General features: G+C 33.3%; 1 protein-coding gene across 1 annotated transcript in view; it reads right to left on the reverse strand.

Moving 5' to 3' along the window:
* The window catches only part of LOC132746503 (serine/threonine-protein kinase SMG1-like), a 64,141-nt gene that overhangs the window by 22,298 nt on the left and 17,229 nt on the right, over positions 1-24,614 (reverse strand). Inside the window, 31 exon segments of the mRNA XM_060735689.1 lie at positions 198-283; positions 1,082-1,186; positions 1,630-1,770; positions 2,138-2,237; positions 3,590-3,763; positions 4,053-4,330; positions 4,528-4,647; positions 4,985-5,242; positions 5,584-5,836; positions 6,134-6,232; positions 6,488-6,714; positions 7,169-7,339; positions 7,684-7,903; positions 8,399-8,570; positions 8,987-9,296; positions 9,660-9,848; positions 10,694-10,789; positions 11,951-12,171; positions 12,605-13,049; positions 13,051-13,136; positions 13,584-13,707; positions 15,151-15,310; positions 16,346-16,479; positions 17,282-17,477; positions 18,172-18,326; positions 18,808-18,972; positions 19,341-19,468; positions 19,840-20,029; positions 20,325-20,430; positions 20,730-20,912; positions 22,441-22,542. Of these exon segments, the coding sequence (XP_060591672.1) occupies positions 198-283; positions 1,082-1,186; positions 1,630-1,770; positions 2,138-2,237; positions 3,590-3,763; positions 4,053-4,330; positions 4,528-4,647; positions 4,985-5,242; positions 5,584-5,836; positions 6,134-6,232; positions 6,488-6,714; positions 7,169-7,339; positions 7,684-7,903; positions 8,399-8,570; positions 8,987-9,296; positions 9,660-9,848; positions 10,694-10,789; positions 11,951-12,171; positions 12,605-13,049; positions 13,051-13,136; positions 13,584-13,707; positions 15,151-15,310; positions 16,346-16,479; positions 17,282-17,477; positions 18,172-18,326; positions 18,808-18,972; positions 19,341-19,468; positions 19,840-20,029; positions 20,325-20,430; positions 20,730-20,912; positions 22,441-22,542 (5,394 nt within the window).

Consider the following 24,614-nt stretch of genomic DNA (forward strand, 5'->3'; position numbering starts at 1 on the left):
GAAATTGAAGCTAGTCAAGTCCATTTTTAGAAATTCAGCAGGTTGGGGATGTTGGAATTAAAATACTAAATTTGAGCAGTCAACAGTATAGTCAGCTCAAACTGCATGGATGTGTGGTCTGGCCTAGCTGTAAACTAATGTCATTACAGGCACTAGTACCTCAAGGATCAATAATTTTTAACAGAATGATGACTCACTTATTGTCAGTAAAATCCAAGGAGAGTTCCTTCAGCCAATGCAGATAGTTGCTTGTTCTTGTGTTATCTGCGAAACTAGCTCCAAACTGTAATATAAAACATAACAGTTTGATTAGTAAATGGTCTGATACAATGACAGTTCTAAGTTCTATTGTATGATGCTAGCTAAATGAAAATTGGAACCATCCATATTGACCATGTGTTTCCATAGTTCTCATCAAAAAAATCATTGCTTTTAAACCAATGTTTTTATAACACAATGAAATGGTTAAATGGTAAATGATATACCTAAGAATTGTCTCTTCATTCTTATCTTCTTAAAGCAGCATGCCTCCAGTTTAATGCTTATTTTCATGAAAATTTTCTAAATGTATATAGTAACCAAAAGGAAGCAACTGACACATTATTTATGGCACTTACAACCCACGAAAATTACAAAAAGAGGTCAAAATTGCAAAAATTGCCCTTATTGCGTTAGTAATACAGTAGAAATAAAGTTAAAAATAGCAATTAGTCACTGCAAATTTTTCTTTGAATCTTGAATCTTTCTACTTTTCCTAAAATCTTAGTACATTTTTCTTAAGTTTGATTTTATTGAAATTTTTTGGCTCATCTGGAGGCATGCTGCGTTAACACAATAAACATCCACAAAATTCTTGCAGTTAAATAAATAATCCTTGTAGAAACATTATAAACTGATGTTAAACCTGAGCATTATAAATTTGTATTACATATATGTCCTACTTTTAAGTTTGATGGATTTTAGAATCAAAATACTAAATCTGAGTAGCCAGTACATAGAATAACAGACTGCCCTGGTTTCATACTGGCAGTATAGGTCTAGAGTTATAGCTATAACAAGTACAAGGTGACAGCAAAGTTACCTGTGACACAATAGTTCCATATGTATGTAGAACATCTATCACTCGGTGAAGATTGGCTCTCTGAATCTGAAGGTTGGATGTTAGTTCATTCTCTACTTGTTCACACTGAAAATATAAATGGCAAACATTAAATAAAACATACACATTTAACTTACACACATTAAATAAAAGTACATTTGTAATTTAAATCTTAAATAAAAATAGAAATTTAACTAACATACATTTAAGAAAAGTAATTTAATCTTTGTCATATATAAATAACTAAGTGACATATCATAGTTATAAAATATTGTTTCTTTTTCAAACACAAGATAAAGAAAAACCTATTGAGTATTCACTTATCTCTTATATACCTAATATAAATTTCTTCCTTTAATAATTCAAATGTTTGTTGAAACATTAACTTAATAACAGTTATTTCATTTAAGTACACACTAATCCTTATTCATACAGCCATCTAAAAATTGATTCAAGTTAAAGAATTTTCTTGAACAGCAGAAGGCAATCCCAGTAGAAACAATGGATGTACAGTTTTAGAAGTTATATACCTGTTGTATGATAGAGCCTTGTCCTGCCCCCTGCAAGAACTCTTTAGCTGTAGCAAAACTTGGTGTACCCAGGTTAAGTGAAGAGGCTATGTCAGCACACATCTTCTGGAAGGCTGATCCCTGGATCTTCATCATCACATGCTGTCAATATAGGGAAAATGTTTCAGTTATGCGATTATCTTTCAAATCATTCTACTCCACTTTCATCACAGAAATGTTTCAGTTATATAAGTATCTTTCAAAACATTTTACTCCATTTTCTTTAAAGATGTATAATTACTATGAAACTGTTTTTATTATTTGTATAATTGTACAGTAAATACAAATAGTAAAATGTTTAGTATTTTGCAGAATTAATGTTGTAAAGCTTTGATCTAATTATGTTTACCTAAGTTTAACCAGGTCTGACTACATAATATTTTTAGTTTTTTGTAGACTTAATATTGTAAAGCTTTGATCTAATTATGTTTACCTAAGTTTTACCATTTCTAATTACAGAATAATTTACCTTATGCATTTGTTGCCAGTTAAGGCAGTCAGTAATTTTCTCCTCTACCAGTTTGTTGACAGCATCTCTAGTGTTCTTGATAACAATATACTCTTTATACCTGAAATTTTACCAACTAGTCAATAAAACAGTGATTAATAAAACTATCATTATAGTAAACAAGAGGGCCATGATGGCCCTGAGGTCGCTCACCTGTATATAGCCCCCCCCCCCCCCCCCCCCCCGAACCGGGGCCAGTTTAATCCCCAGGGCTTTTATTTGAACAAACTTGGAAGACACCCATTAGAAGATGTTTCATGATGTTAAGTTTTTACTACACACACATAATGAAAAACAATGACCTCCCCAAGCCCTCCCCCCCCCCCCCCGGGCAGGGCCAATTTTAACACAAGGGCTTTTATTTGAACAAACTTGGTAGACACCCATAAGAAGATGTTTCATGCTTAACATCTAAGCTCTAGCTCATTGGGTTTTTTCAAAGAAGATTTTTTAAGTTTTTACTATACACATATAGTTAAAAACAATGACACCCCTGGGGTGGGCCAATTTTGACACCAGGGCTTTTATTTGAACAAACTTTGTAGACACTCACTAGAAGATGATTCATGCTTAATATCTAAACTCTAGCTATTTGGGTTTTTTCAAAGAAGATTTTTTAAGTATTTGTCAACACATATAATGAAAATCAATGACCCCCGGGGGCAGGGCCAATTTTGACCCCAGGGCTTTAATTTGAGCAAACTTAGTAGACACTCATTAGAAGATGTTTCATGCTAAATATCTTAGCTCTAGCTCTTTGGGTTCTTTAAAAGAAGATTTTTTAAGTTTTTACTATATGCATATAGGGAAAATCAATGACCCCCTGGGGCGGGGCCAATTTTGACCCCAGGGCTTTTATTTGAACAAACTTGGTAGACACTCACTAGAAGATGTTGCATGCCAAATATCTTAGCTCTAGCTCTTTGGGTTTTTTAAAAGAAGATATTTAAAGTTTTTTCTTTCGGTTGCCATGGCAACCAGAGTTCTACATGGAATTAAATTCTTTGAACAATTTTTAAAGGTGACCACCAAAGGAACATTCCTGTGAAGTTTGGATGAAATTGGCTAAGTGGTTTATGAGGAGATGTCATTTAAAGTAAAAGTTTACGGACCCGCAGAATCATTTATTGTTTTTAAGTAATGCCAGACAGCAGATTACTGTATTACTGTTTAAGTGTAACTTAAAATCTCACAGACCAAATCCACTCTAATGTTAAAGACAATAAAATTTTAATTGTGAAGATTCACTCAAAGAAAATAACATATACAAAATTATTAAAGCTATATTTTTACATTACTTTTTACAAGTAAAATGTTTGCTCACAACACAATAAAAAGTGTAAACTTTAGAACTGTCATTAAACAAACCAACTAAAAAGAGATATGAGATAAAACAGGTTATTTCCTACAAACCTGTCATGTAATGTAAATATGGAACTGTTACTGTTAGACAATGCCTCTATAACAACTTGTTTCAGTCCCTGCAATTTCTCCTCTTCCTGCATACATTCAGAGTACTCTGTAATTCTCTGTGTACGATCATCTAGGTGTAACTGTATCCGTGGTAATACTAGAACCATCTCATCTCTATAAACATACAATTACATTACATATATACACTCGAACATGGACTGATGATTTTTATGGGAACAGAAGATAATTGAGCGCTCCTACAATTGACACAAATGAATACATATAAAACTAACAATAAACTTAACACAAATTCTTCTGCTTGTATACAATTACAATAAAAGATCTGTTACCATTAAGTCAAACTTTAAAATCTTCAAAATAAATCCTCCAGATATGTGTATATAATTTCAAGTGCAAAAATATTGTAAAGCTGAAAATGAATATAACTATTCATGTAAATTACCTGTTTTGAAGCCAAGCCACCTTCATTTCAGCAACTCTAATAGAGAACATACTAGTAGTGATCTCCCTTTCCATGTCTAACTTCCCTTGTCTACTCTCCATGGCATTAGTGCCTGTAGCAAGTTCCCCACCATAGAATGCCCCAGTATAACCTCCTTCATTACCAGTTGTCCAGTCTACCAGTGGATCATACACAAATGCTTCTAACAGTGTAAGTAATGTCTCACGTCCTTTCCTCAGAGTTTTCATAACATGTTCACTTGCCAAACGGAATGTTCCCTGAATGATATATATAACATATTATTCTTTACCAAGAAAATGAAAAATTTCACTATGCAGATTAAAACATTACAATCTTTATAACCTGTGTATCTGATGATTTCTGCTTTAAAAGGTGTGGTGACTAGTTGAATTGAGATTAGGATCATCAAGCAATGAGTGGGATATATGTACTTCAAAGGAGGAGAATAACTTACCTCAATACCAGTGATTCCAAGGGCAGCTTCTATATTCTGGGTCAACCTGAATGGTACTCTCTCTGGCACACGTAAACCTTTTCCTTTCTCAAAACACACATTGTAGTCTATATGAACAACCTGTCATTCAATAAAGAACAAAATACATGTATTTCACTTCTTTTATAATTTAAACAGTGAGTTTATAACAATAAGGCTAGTATCATAGAATATTAATGAATTTGTTACTTAAAATCATGTCTGATCATGGCTACAAGGTTTTCTATTCAGTTGGTACTTATTTTAAATGATAAATAGTTTTGTCAAGATAGATGAAGGATTATTTGTAAGGGCTTAAAAAGTTCAATATATAAGTATGTTTTTGACAGTACATTTGTTTTAAATTTTGCATCCATATTCTAATGCCCATCTTCTTCCCCCGAAAAGATAAATAACAAGAATATTTGACAAATCATACCTCTCCAGTGGCTAGATCTACCATCACATTATCAAGATGTCTGTCACCAAGACCTATGATATATCCAATCATAGACATTACAGCTGTAGACCTAGCATATGTCTGTGTAACATACCACCATTCATTAGGCCCTGTACTTGTACACCACAGCTCTTTGGCAAGTAAATCACGGGGTGTCTCGGACATCAGCTCCTCTAACACCTTACGCTGCACAGAGATAGGCCAGTCCTTCCTGCTGCTTTCCAAATCCTTGATACCCTATAAACATTATAAACTACTGTAAAGCAGGTAAGTCCACTTTAACAAACTTGAATATTGTAAAATCTCATATTATAACTTTTATGCAAAGTTTACCATTCACTATAAGATGTTGCCAATTCCAGCCCACAACAAATTACTTGCCTGAATCCTGTACTGCTGAGCTTTAAAATTAATACCAAAATTTTGAGATCATGCCCAAAAATGATTTATTCTATTTTTAAAGTAATGCCGTGTCAGACTAGCATTAACCCAGACAATACTATGGACATAACATCTCCTACCTGACACGTATTAATTAAAATTTAACTACACAGTATATCAAATTTACGTGGACTTACCTTCTCCCTTAACTGAGGTGTCAGTTTATTGTAATAGACTTCACTGGGTCTTGGTATAGATGGCTGCTGTGCTGTAGAACTAGAACCAGAAGCTGCCTGTTGTTTTAACATTTGCATCAAAGCCTCTCTCTGCTGCCATCTCTTGTACAAGGCAAACAGTGGTGTAACACCATCCACCCACTGGATCAAACCTGACCTGGGACCCAGAGGAGTGACAGAATAGTGGCGTGCTCTATATAGCTCATGACTTCCCCTGAAACCATACAATATAGCATTTTATATTTTCTACCTATTTTCTATAATTAAACAATTCTTAAATATTATACCTCAAACTATATGCTGTAAATTTAAGGAAATTTTAATCAGTTTGGTCTATTCAGTATTATTTTAGCTAAAATGTAAAATAGTATTCATAATTTACATTAAACAAATTCAAGTAAATATACTTTATAAGTTTAACCATCAAGCTTGAGCTTAAGGGAAAAAAATCTATATGCCTTGTATATTACCGTCTCTCTTATGAACAAACAATTAAAGGAGCAATACGTACTTGTTGGCAGAGGCAAACATATTGTTGACAATGTTCAAAAACTGCATGATCCTTTCATCTAAATGTAAATCTTCTAGGCCTTTAAACAGGTAAGGGTATCTGAAATAAACAATATCAATCAAATTTTTACAAACAAACTAACATAATTATAATACCAATGTTAGATACTAAAATGAACATTAAAACATGCTTTACTATATCTTAATAAACAGACTTAGCATCTGAGTGCATAAAAGGACAAAAAAGTACAGAATAAGGAGAGGAATGTTTACATGTCATATGACAAAATACTCATACAACATAACAAAGGAGAAAATACTAATAAATCTATCTAGTAGTACACATAGCTTGTACCTTTTGCCATCTGATCCTTTAAAAACAAGTTTCTTGGGTTTGGTTTTTGTAGGGAGTATCTGAACAGTGTTGGATACAGACTCAATGGTAACAATCTGCCCTGCAGTCCCCAGCCCTGGCATTGCGATCACTGTGTTACGTAGAGAGTAAAGCTTTGGGCTTATGTCATCCATGGTAAGTACAAGACTGCTACGCTTCTGAGCCTTATTCTGCAGGCTTACGTGAATCTATATGTGTAAAATCATAGAAATGATAACATTATAAAAATCTGATTATCATTCCTAGAAACCCCTACAATAAATTTAAAGCTTTATTGTTGGATACCAATTTGTATTCTTTGGTTCATATATAAATAACATAATTTTTCATTTTCATTCTGCATCATTTTCCATAATGGGTACTATTATTACTTTTAATTATATGATAATTCAATCAATTGCTTGTTAGATTCTGGAAAAAGTTAATAATAATTTTACTATATCATTCAACCACATATAATTCAAATAGAGAGGACACTCATAAGCTTTATAGCTTTCTGTCCAATCCAAAAATGTTCTTTGTAAATATTGTTCACTTGTTAAATGTTTTGATGAATAAATACGTTTAAACCAAAGCAAATACATTGTAGCTTACATTAAGCAGACATTAAGTATTTCAGGCAAACAACATATAACTGACTACCTGTTTAAATGGATGCCAGCTAGCTCTAGGATGACTAGGATTGGGTGGATTTTTCAGTTTCTCTAGAGCATTACTAATCAGTACACCGTATGTTTCCTGGAACCATTTCTCATGTGGAGTGGATGTTGTCTGGCATGTTATCTCATGTAATCTTTCCATCATGTAAACAGTCTGTTAATAAATTGATCCGAAATTAATGATTACCAAATGACATACATTTTAATTAACAGTAGTGAAATTCGTAACTGAGTCGTAACTGAGAAAATTTTTCATTCAGTCAACAACAAAACCCTGTTAAAATCGTACATAAAATATTTCTAGCAGAAAATTTAATTTTTATTTTTTTTACAAGACTCCCTAACTGCATTTATTTTAGACTTTAGACTGACAAACAGTGACATGTGGGAGCATGCATGTCTTATGAACTGATTTCTTGTTATTTCTTTATCAACTTCTTCATCTTAAATTAAATATCATCTACAACTACAATGTTCTTAAAGTCAGTTAAAACTTACAGGTTTAAGGACAGTCTTATGTTTCTCTTTAATGATGGCAGTTTTCTCCTCCTTGCTGAGAGCCGTGTTCTTCTCCACTTTCTTGATTTCATTTTCAAGTTGTGCAATACGTCTCTCCACATCCTGGTGTTGTTGATTCAATGTACCAAGCCAAAGTTCATCCCACAGTAATGTGATACGACGCAACTCTTCTATCAGCTGCTTCACATCAGAAATCATTCTGAAATATGATCATTCAAACTATTAACTTCTATGAACTTTTTCTGCAGGAAACAATAATGACAGGTCTACCTATACTTTAAACAGATACCAGCTCAGTAACAGTATTTTTATATCTAAACAATTTTAACTAATAACAATGGACTGCTCAAGGAAAAATATTTGGACAGAATCAAGTATCGCTTTTCGTTATATGAGTCAATAAAAAAATTAGCAAACTGATGACCACCAATTTTCGTTTTTTTTACACTGCTATAAAGATTGAGTTGCATTAGAAAATTTTTTCATTCATGTATTTCAGATTTATTCCTTTTTTTTATTCTAAACTTTAAGTAATTTCTCAATCATAAATAATCATCTGAACAGCAATAAACTCATGTAAAAGAGTTAAAAAACCTAATAATAACTTTATAATAACTGAATTTGACAGGTTACATTAGGAAAACATGAAGGATTGATGTTTATACAACTTTGTTTTTATTCAAAGCACACTCACTGTGGAAAGTTTGCAGCCAGTGTATTTAACATAGATGATATACAGCTGTGTAACATTGACTCGGCCTCTAACTCTGCAGGTAAATCATCATCATCCTGGGAACCTACATCTTCTGTATTTTCTATGTCACCATCAACCTCTACATTCTCAGTCAGGTAATTGTTCAACAAACCTGAAAATTGTAAAACTTATTGCTTAACAATTCAGAGCAATTTAATGGAATCCCTTTCAAATGTAAAAAAAGACCATCCAAAATATTCCACTTCCATGATTCATGCTTTATCAGGTAAACAATATAAATTTATATGAATAAATCCTAAAGGAAAGATAAAGAAGCTTAATACACATGTAAGTTAAAATTCACTTTGTTGTAAATATGCAAAAAATTGGTTACTTCAATACTTGTGATAACAATACCAATATCAATATTATCAATAGGTTTGAAAACCTTTAAAAAACAATTATAAACAATTAACAATAAAGTGCAATTAGCAAACTTTTGGGTCCGTAAGAAAACCTGGAACAGTCTTTTTACGTTCTATTGACAGCTAAAATCATAAAGTTTACAAGTCAACTAAAACTAATTACCAGTTTCAGATTTGGTATCAAGTACTGTTGTAGAACTTCCTACAACTGCAGGGTACACAATCAGGTGTGGAGCATCCTCTGCCACTCTACATAACAGATCTGATATACTCTGTCTTACATAACCCTCCGGGTGACTTAGTCTGGAGAACAACTGCGGTATAATCCCCTTCCATGGAGCAGTGGGCGTGGCAGCCAGACCATCTTCAAGGACATTACGTAACTCCCAGGCGTGTTTTACAAGTAGGCGGAGTACACGTAATGTACTTATAACATTACAGTCTTCAGTGTTGTCTTCCTTCAATGGGTCATTCTGTAACATAATTTATAATACATTTTTGAATATATGGTGCATCTCTAATAAACAGATGACTGCTGTAAGTCAAGCTAATACATAACGAGAATAAAGAAAATATCAAGATAACTTTTCACAATGCCTCATATCCTTTAAGTTCATTCATTTACACATATTAATATACAAGTAAAAAATACCATTAAAATTCTAAGGAAATGGGATTGTTTCCTTTAACGTGTGAACAAATCTTGTTCCAACCATGTGAATATTTGTAAAATAGATATCAAGACTGGCAGAACATTAACTTTTTTTCTTTTCATGATTTACAAAGATACAAACATATTCAAGATTAACATTGTTCAACCAAGTGATTTAACTTACCCCTCCATTTAGTTTAAGAAACTTGAAATAAGCACTGGCTGACAGCTGGTAGTAGTGATATATTCTATATACCACTCCCCTCCATACTTCTAGTAAACTGTCGACAGTTTTCTCATCAGCTGTCTTTAGGACTGGACTACAAGCCAACAACTGACGTCTTGTAGTCTCTGTACCATCATCATACTGACTCTGTTTATAAAATACAATCATGTCACATCAAAACACTCCCTTTTTTGTGAAAATATTTTAGAAATATGAGTTTACATTCACAGGTTTTCTACTTGTTAAAGCAGCACACCTCCAGATTCATGTTGAAAAGAAACCATACAATTACCAGATATCTGGACAATTGTTTGTCATACAAATATATCCTATTAACAATTAAGTGTAACAATATGCAGAAATATCAATTAGTCCATTATTAACAATGTGGAGATCTGGTGATGAAATAGTAACAATAGATCTATTTTTCTTTGATGATTTTTCAATGAGTATATTTAACTTAAAGTGACATTATGCCCATCCAAGTGTATATAGTGAGTGAACGGGTGATGATCAAAATAAGTTTTCATTTTGCCATAATTCTTTTTGATTTAATAATTAAGTTCACATAAACAATAAATAACGCACATATCCAAACAAAATTTCTGTAAATATCCGTAAGAATTTACCTATAACGCTTAGTTTATAAAAAGAGTGGGGCAGTCTTTTTAAATTTTGGGCAGGTTTATAATTTTATTCAAAACATTTTCCAAAATCAATTGTTGGTCGAACACAATTTTGATAGTCAATCTTGTGAAATATAAAGTCAATTCAGCTCAACTTGACTATGAAAATATGAGCATAATGTCACTTTAAGGCAAACAGCTTTAAGTAAGTTTTGGTTCTTGTTATACAATTATCAATTCTTGCCATACTTTTTTTATCATAGGAATCCTGTTTTTCTTTTGGTCTTATCATATTACTGCTAAGTAAAAGATTTTAGTAAGCAAAGTTATCAAAGTTGTCAATAAAATAGTGTTTATGGTATTTACTTGATCTTGATCACTGATATCCTCCTCACTGGTCATACCAGAATGTATCTGACCCAGAATGTTCAACACTGCTTCTGTCTCATCCATACTGATTGGCTACAATAGAAAACATACCCCAGTAAATATCACCAAAAGAAAGTTGCAGGTTTTACTTAGTCCTCTTTTCCAAAAAAACTTCTTTTTTTTCAAAGCCTTTTTACAAAACAACAGGTTTTATCTAATCAATTACAAATCAATAGGTTTTATAAACAAGACCTGTCGGAGGACAGTAACGCTCGACTATTTGAAAATTTGTCACAAGGGTGTTTCATTGAGTATAATAATGCTTACCTATATGAATACATAAAATTGTAGGAAAAGGTACAAACCCTTCAAGTTTCAATACAATCACAGAGAACAAGTGTGTGAAGTTTCAATTCATTCCCATCAGTAGGAGATACCAGCTTACACGCAAAAACTTAACCAATTCTAAGTCGAAAAAGGGGCATAATTGTGTAAAAAAGCAAATCAGAGTTATGGGACTTGTGCCAATCATCTAAGATAATCACAGAGAACAAGTGTGTGAAGTTTCAATCCATTCCCTTCAGTAGTTATGGAGATACCAGCTTACATACAAAAACTTAACCACGAATTTCTAAGTCGAAAAAGGGGCATAATTATGTAAAAAAGCAAATCAGAGTTATGGGACTTGTGCCAATCATCTTAGATAATCACAGAGAACAAGTGTGTGAAGTTTCAATCCATTCCCTTCAGTAGTTATGGAGATACCAGCTTACACGCAAAAACTTAACCAAGAATTTCTAAGTCGAAAAAGGGGCATAATTATGTAAAAAAGCAAATCAGAGTTATGGGACTTGTGCCAATCATCTTAGATAATCACAGAGAACAAGTGTGTGAAGTTTCAATCCATTCCCTTCAGTAGTTATGGAGATACCAGCTTACATACAAAAACTTAACCACAGGGACGCCGACGCCGACAAATGGGTGACTGCATTAGCTCGATTATTCTACGAATAGTCGAGCTAAAAACGAAGTTTTTTCAAGTAAATATTACCAAAACAACAGCTTTAATCAAGATAATTTTACCCAAACAATGGTTTTATCCCTTCTAGGCTGATGCACAATTATACTGGGGTATGACAATTATTAATGGAAATCATGTACTGCAGTTGCAATGACCTTTAAATGAACATTGCGTGTAAGCAAATTTCTTTTCCAATCTCAAGAAAAAACAACTAAAACAACACACATGTTTACCTGAGGAAGTAGTGAGAGTATCTGAGTTCTCTCATCTGGAAAGAGTTGAACAGTACCATGACTGGCATTGTCTACAGCTTTCCTCCCCCACTTATAACACCATCCTGCGAGAGCATACCATGCTTTAGGTAGAGTATCACATTGTATAGTACTCAGGTGCAGTAGTCTACCAACTATACGATCTGTGTCAGTCAGTATAGGGTTATCTCCTATCCTCAAATCTGTAACATTTAACATAATACTGCAATATGAACAGTACTGAAATTTTTAACATCTTAAACACATGGTTCATTAAATCTAGAAATCAAGTGAAAATTATTTAATGCACAACAAATTTATAGCTCAAATAATACAAAAAGAGGCAGAATTCCTTATGAGCATCCAGATAGTATAAAATGTGTACAAATACAACTAAACTTTAGTTATCATACCATAAACTACACTTTTTGGTGTGTGTGTGTTTTTTAAATACAGGAGAAACCACTTTTATCTGATATTTACTCTTCACTTATTCACAAAATTCAATGTACATTTAAAATTCCAGTCAATTACATAAGTAAAACTTAAAACACCACTTACAAACTAAATGACAAACCACCTTAATATTTTATCCCCATGTGTATAAGAATATAATGAAGAAATGAAATAACTTACCAGAAATCGCTCCATTTATGATAAGGGTGTGGTTACATTCAGCTGTCTTTTCTTCCAGCTCTAGTAACTGTTCTATATTCTGTGATACTGAGTTCTTCCCGTCACCCTGACCAACCTTCAATGCTAGACTTGATAACAATTTATGATCCACCTGTAACCACTTGACCAGAGTGAGCAGTGACCGTGAGCAAAGTTCACTACATAAAGCTGTACGCACTTTATCAGAGCATGTATAATTGACAACACTTTTTGACAAAATGTCAACAGATTCCAAAGGCTCTCCGACACTGTGTAAAAGCTTGGCTGACTCGCGTTCTATTCTTAAAATGTCTAGTTTCTTCAATGAGGACACACTGTACAGTTGTTTGAGAGCAATCTGAAGTGTATCAATATCCGAGTCATTTTCTGATATTCCATGAAGCAAGGTACCAGCCTGGTCTAACAGTAAGTCTTTCTGCCAGGTTAAAATTGTGCTGTTTTCTGGCCAAAGAGGATGTTGCTAACTGAAGTTTACACAGCTGATCACTCAACTCTGAAATTATTAACAAAACAATTCTAAACTCAAAACTTTTCATACTGGTAAATGCACCTAATATGTCACATGCATATTACTTAACAAAACACAACTTCAAATCATGAAAATAATTAGCAGTAATTGTTGTAAGGCAATGGAAATAGTTAGACCTCATCTCTATGGACTAGTTTTTTAAATGTTTTTGAGCTTTTAATATTTTTAAAATATTTCAAAAAAAAAAAAGGGGTTTAAAAAAAAGTAAAAGAGGGAAATTTCCCCAAAAAAAGTAAAGGGGAAACCCCTGTTAAAATTCTAAAACAAAATTAACCCGGGTATATGTTCAAAAAAATTTTTGGAAACATGTGCCAAAAAATCTGTTAACAAACAAATATACTTATTTTTTACAGATATATTTTCAGCTTTATGTAAGTAATTACTACATATTTAAGTGAATGGCAGTCTTACCAGGGTTACCGTAATCAGCAACAAAGTTCTGCAGTTTTACAGCACGGATGGCTTGTAGAAACATACTAATACTGTGATCTGACTCATCTAGTGATAATCTCTCACTCAATGGTAACATAGGTACCTGAAAATAACCACAGTAAACATTCTATATTATTATATAACAAGTTAAAATCATAAAAACAATTCTCAACATACATTAAATGGTTCATACTCAAGTGTCGAACCAAAACTCACTATACTTTTTCCATTTCAATACAATGATTTCTCTACTATATTTGGAAACAAATTTTCAGGCATTGCTGCAAAAAGCCATTCAAACATTCTAAGTACTTTCATCATTTGGGTTTCAACATATAGACTGTATTTGAAAATTTATACTTATCTTGACAGCATACTGGACATACAATTATGTTTTCATACCAAAATATGAAATACTTGTAATTACTTGCTACTTGGTGATTTTATTATTCAGAATTGATTTTAGTTTGATTGTGTAAGAAGCTATAAGCTTATAGACACACTTTCGATTCCCTTCCTGGGAGCAGCCAGTACGGAACAATGAGTGTTAAAGTTCTTGCAGAAGGGGATTGTACTCTAAGTCCTGAACATACTAACTATAGACCAGTAACAAGCAGATTTGAATGATTTTTTATTTCACTATTTTTATTGTTTATGATTTCTTGAATAAAATATAAATTCAAGGTAATTTGAAAATTTCAAGATTATGTCAAATCCAAGAACCATTTCACCATTTTTTTTCAATGCAACATACAGCTTTTCAAAAGCAAACCAATTTTCATGGACTTTTCTAGAATAACATGAATCCTGCATTGGCAATGTAGAAAAAAAAAAAATTCACAAAAAGTGGTCTTTAACAAACATCCCATACAAAATCATATTTCAAATTTTTTTTAACCCTTTACCTGATATATACGCAAAAACAACGCACTTTTCGACCCCCCCCCCCTTTTTAGGCCTGAAATAGTGAAAAAATGTCCTATTTGGCCCCAAACACATGTTTTCGTTTGAGAAATGTTGCTTAAAAAGTGAGCACTTTTTCGGCGCCGCTCCCCATCCAAAAGATACATCAGGGGGTTGCCAGAAGGGGGATGTGCCCCCTTCTGTTTGGGGGGTTTGAAGGGGGGGGGGGCAGAATCCCCCGCATCGCCAAGGAAATTTTGGACTTGTGAGAGGCTAAAAATGACCCCAGGTCGATCATAAGGTAACGTGTAACCAACGCTGAAAAGCCTTTGACTCTATCTCAATCCCTTGAGAAGTTGCAGCACTTTGAAATAAATTTTGATGGAAAAAATCGAGGCAAAATAGTGATTTTTGGCAATTTTGAGATGTCCCCTCGTTACCATGGTAACATGAAATTTAAGACTGAGCAAGTCGTTACAAAGGCATTGGTCCAGTCAACAATTGTATTAAGTTTGATAAGTATTGAAGCATTTTTCATAGTTTCATAGCAGTTTGAACTTGTAACTGGAGGCTTTTCAGTGAAAACGGCCATTTTTCACAATTTGCTCACGAAGGAAAGGGTTAAGCATTTTAAATATTTTACCTTTCCTGTAGCCATTTCAATGTGTGTTTTGAGAGTAGAAGCTGAAGTCAAGAGCTCAACCACATTAGAGGAAGCCAGAATTGGCCAGTCCATCCCCTGTATCCTCAATACTGACTTACATACATCCATTGTTTCTTGTATATTTGTTAATATATCTGACCTATAAAAACAATTTGTGACAGTATGACATATGTAAGAGTTTTGAGTAAACAATTTGAAAGTTTGTATCAACTCAATGTACAGTACAGGAAAGAAAACCCTACAGGTCCAGACTAAATAACGAAGTCATTATGCTTTATTACAAGGTGAGTACATTAATTAACTTATTTTCTTTTCAAGTTATACACAATTAGCAAATAAAATTACATTGGTAAGGTAAATGAATTAAGCATGGACATTTGCTGGCAGGGTCTTGAGTGATTCCACAAATAAAGAAATATTCTTCCAGACATAATTTGTGATCCCTTAAATTATTTAACAACAACAGAATATGATGGTCTTACTTGGATTGTTGAATTATTTCCCTGTTGTAGCTGCAAGCCTCCCCAAAGGGGTTTCCCTGCCAATCCCCCTTCCCCCTATCCCCGGGGACAATCTGACAGACGGGGTTTTCAAAATTTTATGTTTTCTACTCCTTCACTGAATAAAACCCAAAAACTGACAGGGGCTCTAAAAAATAAAAAAAATTTTTAAATATCACAATATCATTTTGAATACCATACAATTTTCGTTGGTAAAACAAGAAAATGTTAAAAATAACCCCTTTAAATTTTTTAAAAATTTAAAAATTCCAAGTGGAAAAAAGCTTTTTTTTCTTTTGTTTAAAAAAACAACTTTTAAAAAAATTTGAGAAATGTAATTATAAATACAGGTAAATTAACAAGCGAATCAACACAGAAAGGAAAGAAATATACTGTTACAAAATCAAACAGGGACAGGTAAAAAACTAGTTAAGGTGTCTGCCCCTAAATGGATCATTGGTTTAAACACTGTAAGGGTTGCATCAATGTTTCCTTATTTGACACGAGTACCAGTTAACGATCAAACAAGTGAAAGTATATTTCCACGATACCATTATGTAAGTTGTGAAGTTGATAAAAGGGCCCACATTACAAGACTGCAAATAAACTTCATGGTTTGTCAGTAATAAGCTACAACAAATATGTTTATACTAAACAAAATAATGTGATCATACTTGATTAAGCACATATCCATGTTGTATGTGGGTTGGGAAAGATTGTGAGAACTCTCTGTACGTAGTTTTGTATATACCTCCTGCCACTCTAGAGCAGATTCCCAGTCATTTAGCTGTATATAACAGTCCATCACCTATAACAGAAACATTCGAATATGATGATGTTTGAATACAGTAATCCCACGGCACTATCTATCAATATAAATAAATTAAGTTTTAAATTGCTTCAACACAGCAAAAATGAAAATATTTAATTCTATATATATATCACACAAGGGCAGATTGCATGAAATTTAATGTTTATTTATTCATCACAAACACACACAGTTTACTTGATAAGGGTGACTAAAAGATGATAGACCAATCAATAATTCTTATTATGCATATTAGAATAATTTATTTCTTATTTAAAGTTTTATATCTTTGTATGTGTATGGGGGGGAGGATGGTTGAGTTTTAAGTCACACCAACATTGTCAGGGTCATATGACAATTTTTCTGGTAGATGAATACCTTAAGTACCTATATGTTATTTCAGGCACAAGCAGGTGCCAAAGGAGACCCAACAACCTTCAATATACAAAATGAACAACTTCCTCACATAAAAGAGCCCAAGTTCAACACATGATTAGAACCCATATCAGTGAGTAAACTTTGATTGTTTTTTGTTTGTTTGTTTTGGGTTTTACATCACATCGACACAGTATAGGTCATATCGCGACGTTCCAGCTTTACTGGTGGAGGAAGACCTCAGGTGCCCTTCCGTGCATTATTTCTGGCACGAACGGGCACCTGAGTAGAACCACCGACGTTCCGTAAGCTAGCTGGATAGCTACCTCACATGAAAGAATCCGCAGACCCTGTCGGGATTCGAACCCACAGCGGTGAGAAAACTTTGATTGAATTCATTTTAAAATTTAAGCACATACAAACTAACCTCATTGACAAACATATTGACTTTGGTGGTAAGAGCCGAGGAAGGTGCTGTAATGGTATCATTTGCTCCAGGTTTACTCAGGATACTGGTAATTTTATCTGACTTTGTCTCACTATCATGATGTGTCTCCTCCTCCTCTTCTGATTGTAACAACACCTTTATCACTGTTCTATACTCCTTTGCTGCTATCTCATACCTAATAATATATCATAGAACATAATAAATTACACAAATATTCTCATGTTCCTTCTAGGAATTATCATGTTAATAATGTTTGTTTGGAGAAAATAAAATGAGAACTTTACCTACATCTCTACATCGAGCATATTAAAATGTTTGCTTTTGTTATGGGTATTAGTTTTACTGCAAATCATGGTTTCATCATTCTATCATCTTTTATCACAATAAATAAACATATCATAATGATGTCCTTTAAAGTATGTTAGTTATTTTTTGCTGAATTAAGAATCTCTAATACCCACAAATCTGAATTATATTTCGAAGTTGTTTATTTTCTGAAAATCCTTAAAAATCTATAGACTAAAGATCTATTTCTCTATCTTTAAAAGATAATAAACTGAAAAGGTCATATTCAATCTAAACGAAGCATTGAAACAGCATGGATGAATTTCTATTCTGAATCCATATATATCGTAAATACAATTCACAACAGTTGTACAATATCAATGGCACAAATTTGACAGGTTGCATGTTAAAAGTCAAGAAGATACTTTCAAGATTGTAAAATCTTTATGTCTAAAAATATTATAACTATAAAATATGTATTAATTTAAAGTATGAAACAATCTACAATTTTAGGTACAGTTTGCGTTACTATCTATTTTTTAATTTACCTTTAGGTATACAAAGAAACACAAAATTAAATCTACCTTCCATAAGCTTTTTCTACAGCAGCTTTGATCCATGTAATCTTTCTACCAATGACATCTTTACACCAGTTATATAACCCTTGTACGGCATCAGCCTCTCCTAGCCGACACAGGGCTTCTACCATAAACTGTATCACCGTCTCAAACTCAGACCCCTGTAAACACACACAAGTAAAACACATATAAAATACACGTGAATATTGAATATCATGCTTTGTATTCATGAAATAGACTTGCCGTGTTTTGAATATACAGCTGTATATCAGTTGTTTCAAGATTAAGTCAGCAGTAATGAGTCTTGTCCAACTAAACTGAGGTGCTGAACTAGCTGGCTCTATAAAGATGACATATATTTGTTATTATCACAGCAAAAGCTCAAAATTTTAACATGACTAAAAATATGGCAAACCTTTCAAATTACAGTGTAATTTATGAAAAACATTCCTCATTTAAGCCAGCAATGTTTAAAGTATGTAACAGAACAGTTATACCTTGAATTTAAGGTGTGCACTGTCAATGTTACTAATTTGATATCAAAATGCTATAATTTAGCATAAAAAATATAGAGCTTCTTTGGACACTTTAAAAGTGAAATCATCTTAGATATTTCAAGGTTAGATATATTAAACCATATACCTGTGTATGATCTAGTTCCTTCATCTCGTGAAGTATCTCTGAAGCATGTCTTACAACAGAAGTGTACATTCCACAATGAAGTGATATCTTCAGCACGAAGATACGTATACGTGACAACCATTCCTGGCAAGTGTTCTTGTTGGTTCGAAAAAATGTTCTTACAGCCTGCCATATAATCACCAATACTTGTGTTAGAATATGTCAACAATCACATGACTTTAAACAAACCTTTAAATATTAAACTGTATGTTTTGTATATGTTCTTTGGGCCGGTGGCCTTTATTTAATAAATAAAAATTCTTGACTTGGTCATTTAAATCAGTTTTTACCTAATTCAAATTGAAAAAAAAAATTCCTGATTTTGTTTAATAAGCAAAAAATACTACTTGTATGCTATCTAAAGGAAAACACATAATAATTCTGACTATTTTGTATTTATAGTAAACAAAAGATTTTTTTATATATCGATACATAAAGAATTCTATCAGTCAAGTTTATTATAACATACATAATGCATAGAAGTCTATTACTACCTTCGGTAAAGCTGGCATGGAAATGGCAGCCCCTTCATAAGCATTATAGAGTTGTTTTTCCAAATGTTCCATGAATTGTAACAATAACTTTACTCTCAGAGCTTTGTCCTCACTCTCAAACTTCTTGTCTGTAAGACAAAAAATACATCTTTTAATTAAAGAATGATCATGATCTTGAAATAACTAGATTTTTTTTGTTAATCTGTTTTCATATTGAATTAACATGTTTCTGGCCTTATTTTGATGGTCGATCTACCTAACCAGATTCCTAGATAACTAACAAGTACTTACCAATTTGTCTGCATATGACAGGCCATACACACCATATAATTTGGAAATGTGCAGAGATAGACAAATTACTTTTATACTCAATGTCCGAGATTAATGTAGCTCCTCTGTGTATTATTTCAAAAGAACCTCACAACTTGAAAAAAAAAACTTTTGACCTCTAAACTAGAACATGAAAATGATAATAATTCAAAGTAAGATAAGTATTTACTTTTCCTTGAGTTCCCTTCATCCTCTGTATTCTGGTTTTCAATTTCAATAGCCAGTGACTTCAGCACAGCTTCTATAGACATGAAAGTCTCTTGTGGCTTGCCTAGTGGAGTCTTCAACCTTGTTAGTATACAGAACTGGGAGGCTTCCCATGTAGCCCAGAACCACTGAACACTTGTATTTCTTGATATCTGAAACAATGTATAAGTTAATTTGTTAAAAAAGAGATCATTTACAAGATGATCATACAAACTTTCACTTTATTACTTCCTACTTTTTAATTCAAATTACAGACTTAAGTTATATAAATATAACTCTGTTAAATATGCTGGGTTTTTGTCAGGAAAGGTATTATAACAAATGGCTAGCCTTACTTAAAACATTCTGATGTATTACGACATATTCTCAGCAGAACAATCAATATTATACATAGTAAAATCCTATGTCTAATTTTAGAACAACTTTAATCTGAAATTATTATCTTACATAGTTCTGCATGAATTGACCATCTGCTGTTTTCCAGTCTGGTTTACTGTTCACTCTTTGTGCAGAATAATACATAGATTCTAACCATGCCAAAGAACCAGTTTGTCTGCAAAAGAAAAAAAATCATCAAAACACCACATGAATACATAATACAAATTAAGTCTAATGATTCAAGTTATAAGAACTTAATATGAAATTAAGTCTCTACATTCAAACATTTATGAAAGTACAGAAAACTTGATCTACTGAAAATATTTTCCTTAAAGCTTAAACAGCAAGTAGACACAGATTATTGAGTTGTCGGTAAATAAAATTCTTACAAATAAGTTGACAGCTATGTCTCTGTTCTATTTTATCTGGATTTAAAAATTGGAAGATTTCTTCCAAAAATTTGTTAATACATACTTGACATGGTTGTTATGAAGGAGGTATCCCAGTACTTGTTTAAAGTTGTGAGAGTGGAATGAGCCGAGAGGTACCCTGGTGGAGTAGTTTCTGCAAACATGCCACATTGCAGGTAATCCTACTGTCAAATCATTGTATACCAACTGCATGTCTTCATCCAACATGTATAAACCATTGTTTTTACTGTAAGTATATAAAATTTAAGGTACATTAATAGTAGTCTTTAAATATTGTTGTATTTCTTAAATTTAAAGCAATATCAATATTAAGGACACATAAAAAAGTAATCTCAAAGTGTATAAACAATTAAGTTATCTGAGAGAATCTGCTTTACACCAAGCATTATTAGTGATTATTGGGCATCAAGATAATCATCTTTTCTCATTTCTTTCAAATACACAAATCTGGTCACCTGAACAATTCTTCACCCTTTCTAACAAATCAAAAGAAAACTACTGTAAAATCATTATTATTCGTGGGGCACGAATTTTCGTGGTTTTCGTGGGTAGATCAATCCACAAATTTAAGATCCAACGAACTTTTATCCCAACAAATACTTCTTACCCAGTCTCTGTTCTATATATTACAAACTCGCGTCGGCTCTTTTCCGGTCGATATTTCGTGAAACGGATGTAATTACAGACAGATAACCAGGTTAGTGACATATTAAATCCGTTTGCAATATTAAGAAAACTCGATTATATGTCCTCAATTGACTGTCACAAATGTCGCATATACATACTTGATCGTTGTAGTCTACTAGGACTTGATTGTGTTAACAAGAATACTTGACATAATCGAGTAAATATGGGAACCCAGGCAGTGCAATAATTAGCGCTAATAAAAATTGTCAGTTTGCTCTTATTAATTAAAAAAAAAAAGTCTTTGATATTAATGACGTAAGTACACAAAACTATAAAAATACGATCGCTTAAACAGATTTATTTTACTTTCTTTTGACGTTTTTAAATGATCCAGTTTATATGAATTTTAATCTGTATTTGTGCGAATGGTATTCCGTAAACATCAAAGACGCCACCGACTTTTACAAGATCCGCATATGCTCATGTTATTTACCGAGAATAATTTATATGCATGTAAATTTACACAGTCGCTGTGACGTTTCGTGTAGTTACTGTCCTAAAATATGTTAAGACCAATTCAGGGTGTAAACTTTTAAACTCGCTAGTTAAAACGTGCCAGGTGTCGTATAAATTATGCGATGTTTACATCGGCGAATTACAGGGGCAGTGTGTGCAATGGAGGTGCATATCATGTCACATAAATGTGTTAATTGCAGTCAATTATCGGCAGTAACTGTGCTATATTAGTTATGCCCAAAGGCAAGTTTTAAATTTATTGACAACCGCTGTGTGACAAGTAAAGATATGTACATGTTGTAAAAATGTTCGGCGATTAAGTTTAAGATTAATTTGCATTAGGTTACTGAATTTTTTTTTAACAAGAAAACGAAATTCCACGAATTTAAGAACCCACGAAAATGCCGGTTTTGATAAAACCACGAAATTTCGTGCCCACGAATATAGGTGAATTCGCAGTACTTCATTAATAATAAAAATTACAAACTGTGTTATAACTCGTATGAATTATAATGAACATATTGCACAAAAAATCAGTCATATTTACAAAGAAAGTATTTTAATTATATACTTTCCAATTATTTTCTCTGAAAGTAAAAATCTTGACTTACCTAGCTGACACATTGACAGGTAACAAACATAATAGAGAGAAGTATGCCTCTGTCAGGTTACCACTGCCTTCTGATAGTCTGTACATACATAGCTTTACACACCTTTAACAAAACAAAAAGAAAATATAAAACTAATACAAAACCATTATATATTACAAAAATATATTATAAGAATATAAGTATGTGTCAAAAATATAGAACAAGAATACAAATATTACAAAAACAAATAATATAAGGTTAACAGTAAAACTAGAGTGAGTAATCCAAATTCAAAGTTTTCAGCTGTCTTTATTGAATATTACCATCATTTTTTTCTTGATAATGACAAAATGTCTATTTAACACTGAGTAAAGTTACATTCTAAGGCAAGAATAAACAAGATATGTTTGTAAAACATGTATGCCCCCTATCAGCAGCCAATTAGTCATGTGATAAGGTTATTATGCATGACTTCTGACCCAGTGATCAAACAATTAATGAGGGTTATAAAGTATCTACTGGTCATGACTTTGACCCCTTGACCCAAAACTCAATAGGGGTCATCTGCTGGTCACGACCAATCATCATACAAAGTTTGAAGTTCCTAAGCCTAGGCGTTTTTAGTAAATTGATCAGAAACCGTTTTTACCTACAAGGTCAATTGTGACCTTGACCTTTGACCCCTTGAACCCCAAAATCAATAGGGGTCATCTGCTGGTCATGACCAATCACCATGCCAAGTTTGAAGTTCCTAGGCCTAAGGGTTCTCTTATTATTGATCGGAAACCGTTTTAACATGCAAGGTCAATGTGACCTTGACCTTTGACCCAAAATCAATAGGGGTCATCTGCTGGTCATGACCAATCACCATGCCAAGTTTGAAGTTCCTAGGCCGAAGCGTTCTTTAGTTATTGATCAGAAACCGTTTTTCTTACTTACAAGGTCATTGTGACCTTGACCTTTGGGCTTAATCCCAAAAATCAATAGGAGTAATCTGCTGGTCATGACAAATCACCATACCAAGTTTGAAGTTCCTAGGCCTAAGTGTTCTTGAGTTATTGATCAGAAACCGTTTTTACTTACAAGGTCAATGTGACCTTGACCTTTGACCCCTTCACCTAAAACTCAATAGGGGTCATCTGCTGGTCATGACCAATCATCACACAAAGGTTGAAGTTCCTAGGCCTAAGCCTTTTAGTAAATTGATCGGAAACCGTTTTTACCTACAAGGTCAATGTGACCTTGACCTTTGACCCCTTGACCCCAAAATCAATAGGTCATCTGCTGGTCATGACCAATCACCATACAAGTTTGAAGTTTCCTAGCATAAGGGTTCTTAAGTTATTGATCGGAAAGCATTTTTACCTACAAGGTCAATGTGACCTTGCCTTTAACCCTTAACCCCAAAATCAATAGGGGTCATCTCGCTGGTCAATCACCATACCAAGTTTGAAGTTCCTAGGCCTAAGGGTTCTTTAGTTATTCATCGGAAACCGTTTTTACCTAAGAGGTCAATGTGACCTTGACCTTTGACCCCAAAATCAATAGGGGTCATCTACTGATCATGACCAATCACCATACCAAGTTTGAAGTCCCTAGGCCTAAGGGTTCTTTCATTATTGATCGAAAACTGTTTTTACCTACAAGGTCAATGTGACCTTGACCTTTGACCCCTTAACGACCCAAAATCAATAGGGGTCATCTGATTGGTCATAACCAATCACTATACCAAGTTTGAAGTTCCTAGGCCTTAAGGTTCTTTTAGTTATTGATTGGAAACCGTTTTTACCTACAAGGTCAATGTGACCTTGACCTTTGACCCCTTGACCAGCCCAAAATCAATAGGGTCATCTACTGATCATGCCAATCACCATACCAAGTTTGAATATTTTCCTAGGCCTTAAGGTTCTTTAGTTATTGATCGGAAACCGTTTTTGCTTAAAGGTCAATGTGACCTTGACCTTTGACCCCTTGACCCCAAAATCAATAGGGGTCATCTACTGATCATGACCAATCACCATACCAAGTTTGAAGTTCCTAGGCCTTAAGGTTCTTTAGTTATTGATCGGAAACCGTTTTTTTTGCTTTCAAGGTAAATGCTGACCTTGAACTTTGACCCCTTGACCCCAAAATCAATAGGGGTCATCTACTGGTCATGACCAATCACCATACCAAGTTTGAAGTTCCTAGGCCCC

This window comes from Ruditapes philippinarum, unplaced genomic scaffold (genome assembly GCF_026571515.1).
Source record: "Ruditapes philippinarum isolate M1 unplaced genomic scaffold, ASM2657151v2 ctg370_1_1_1_1, whole genome shotgun sequence".
NCBI lineage: Eukaryota > Metazoa > Mollusca > Bivalvia > Venerida > Veneridae > Ruditapes > Ruditapes philippinarum.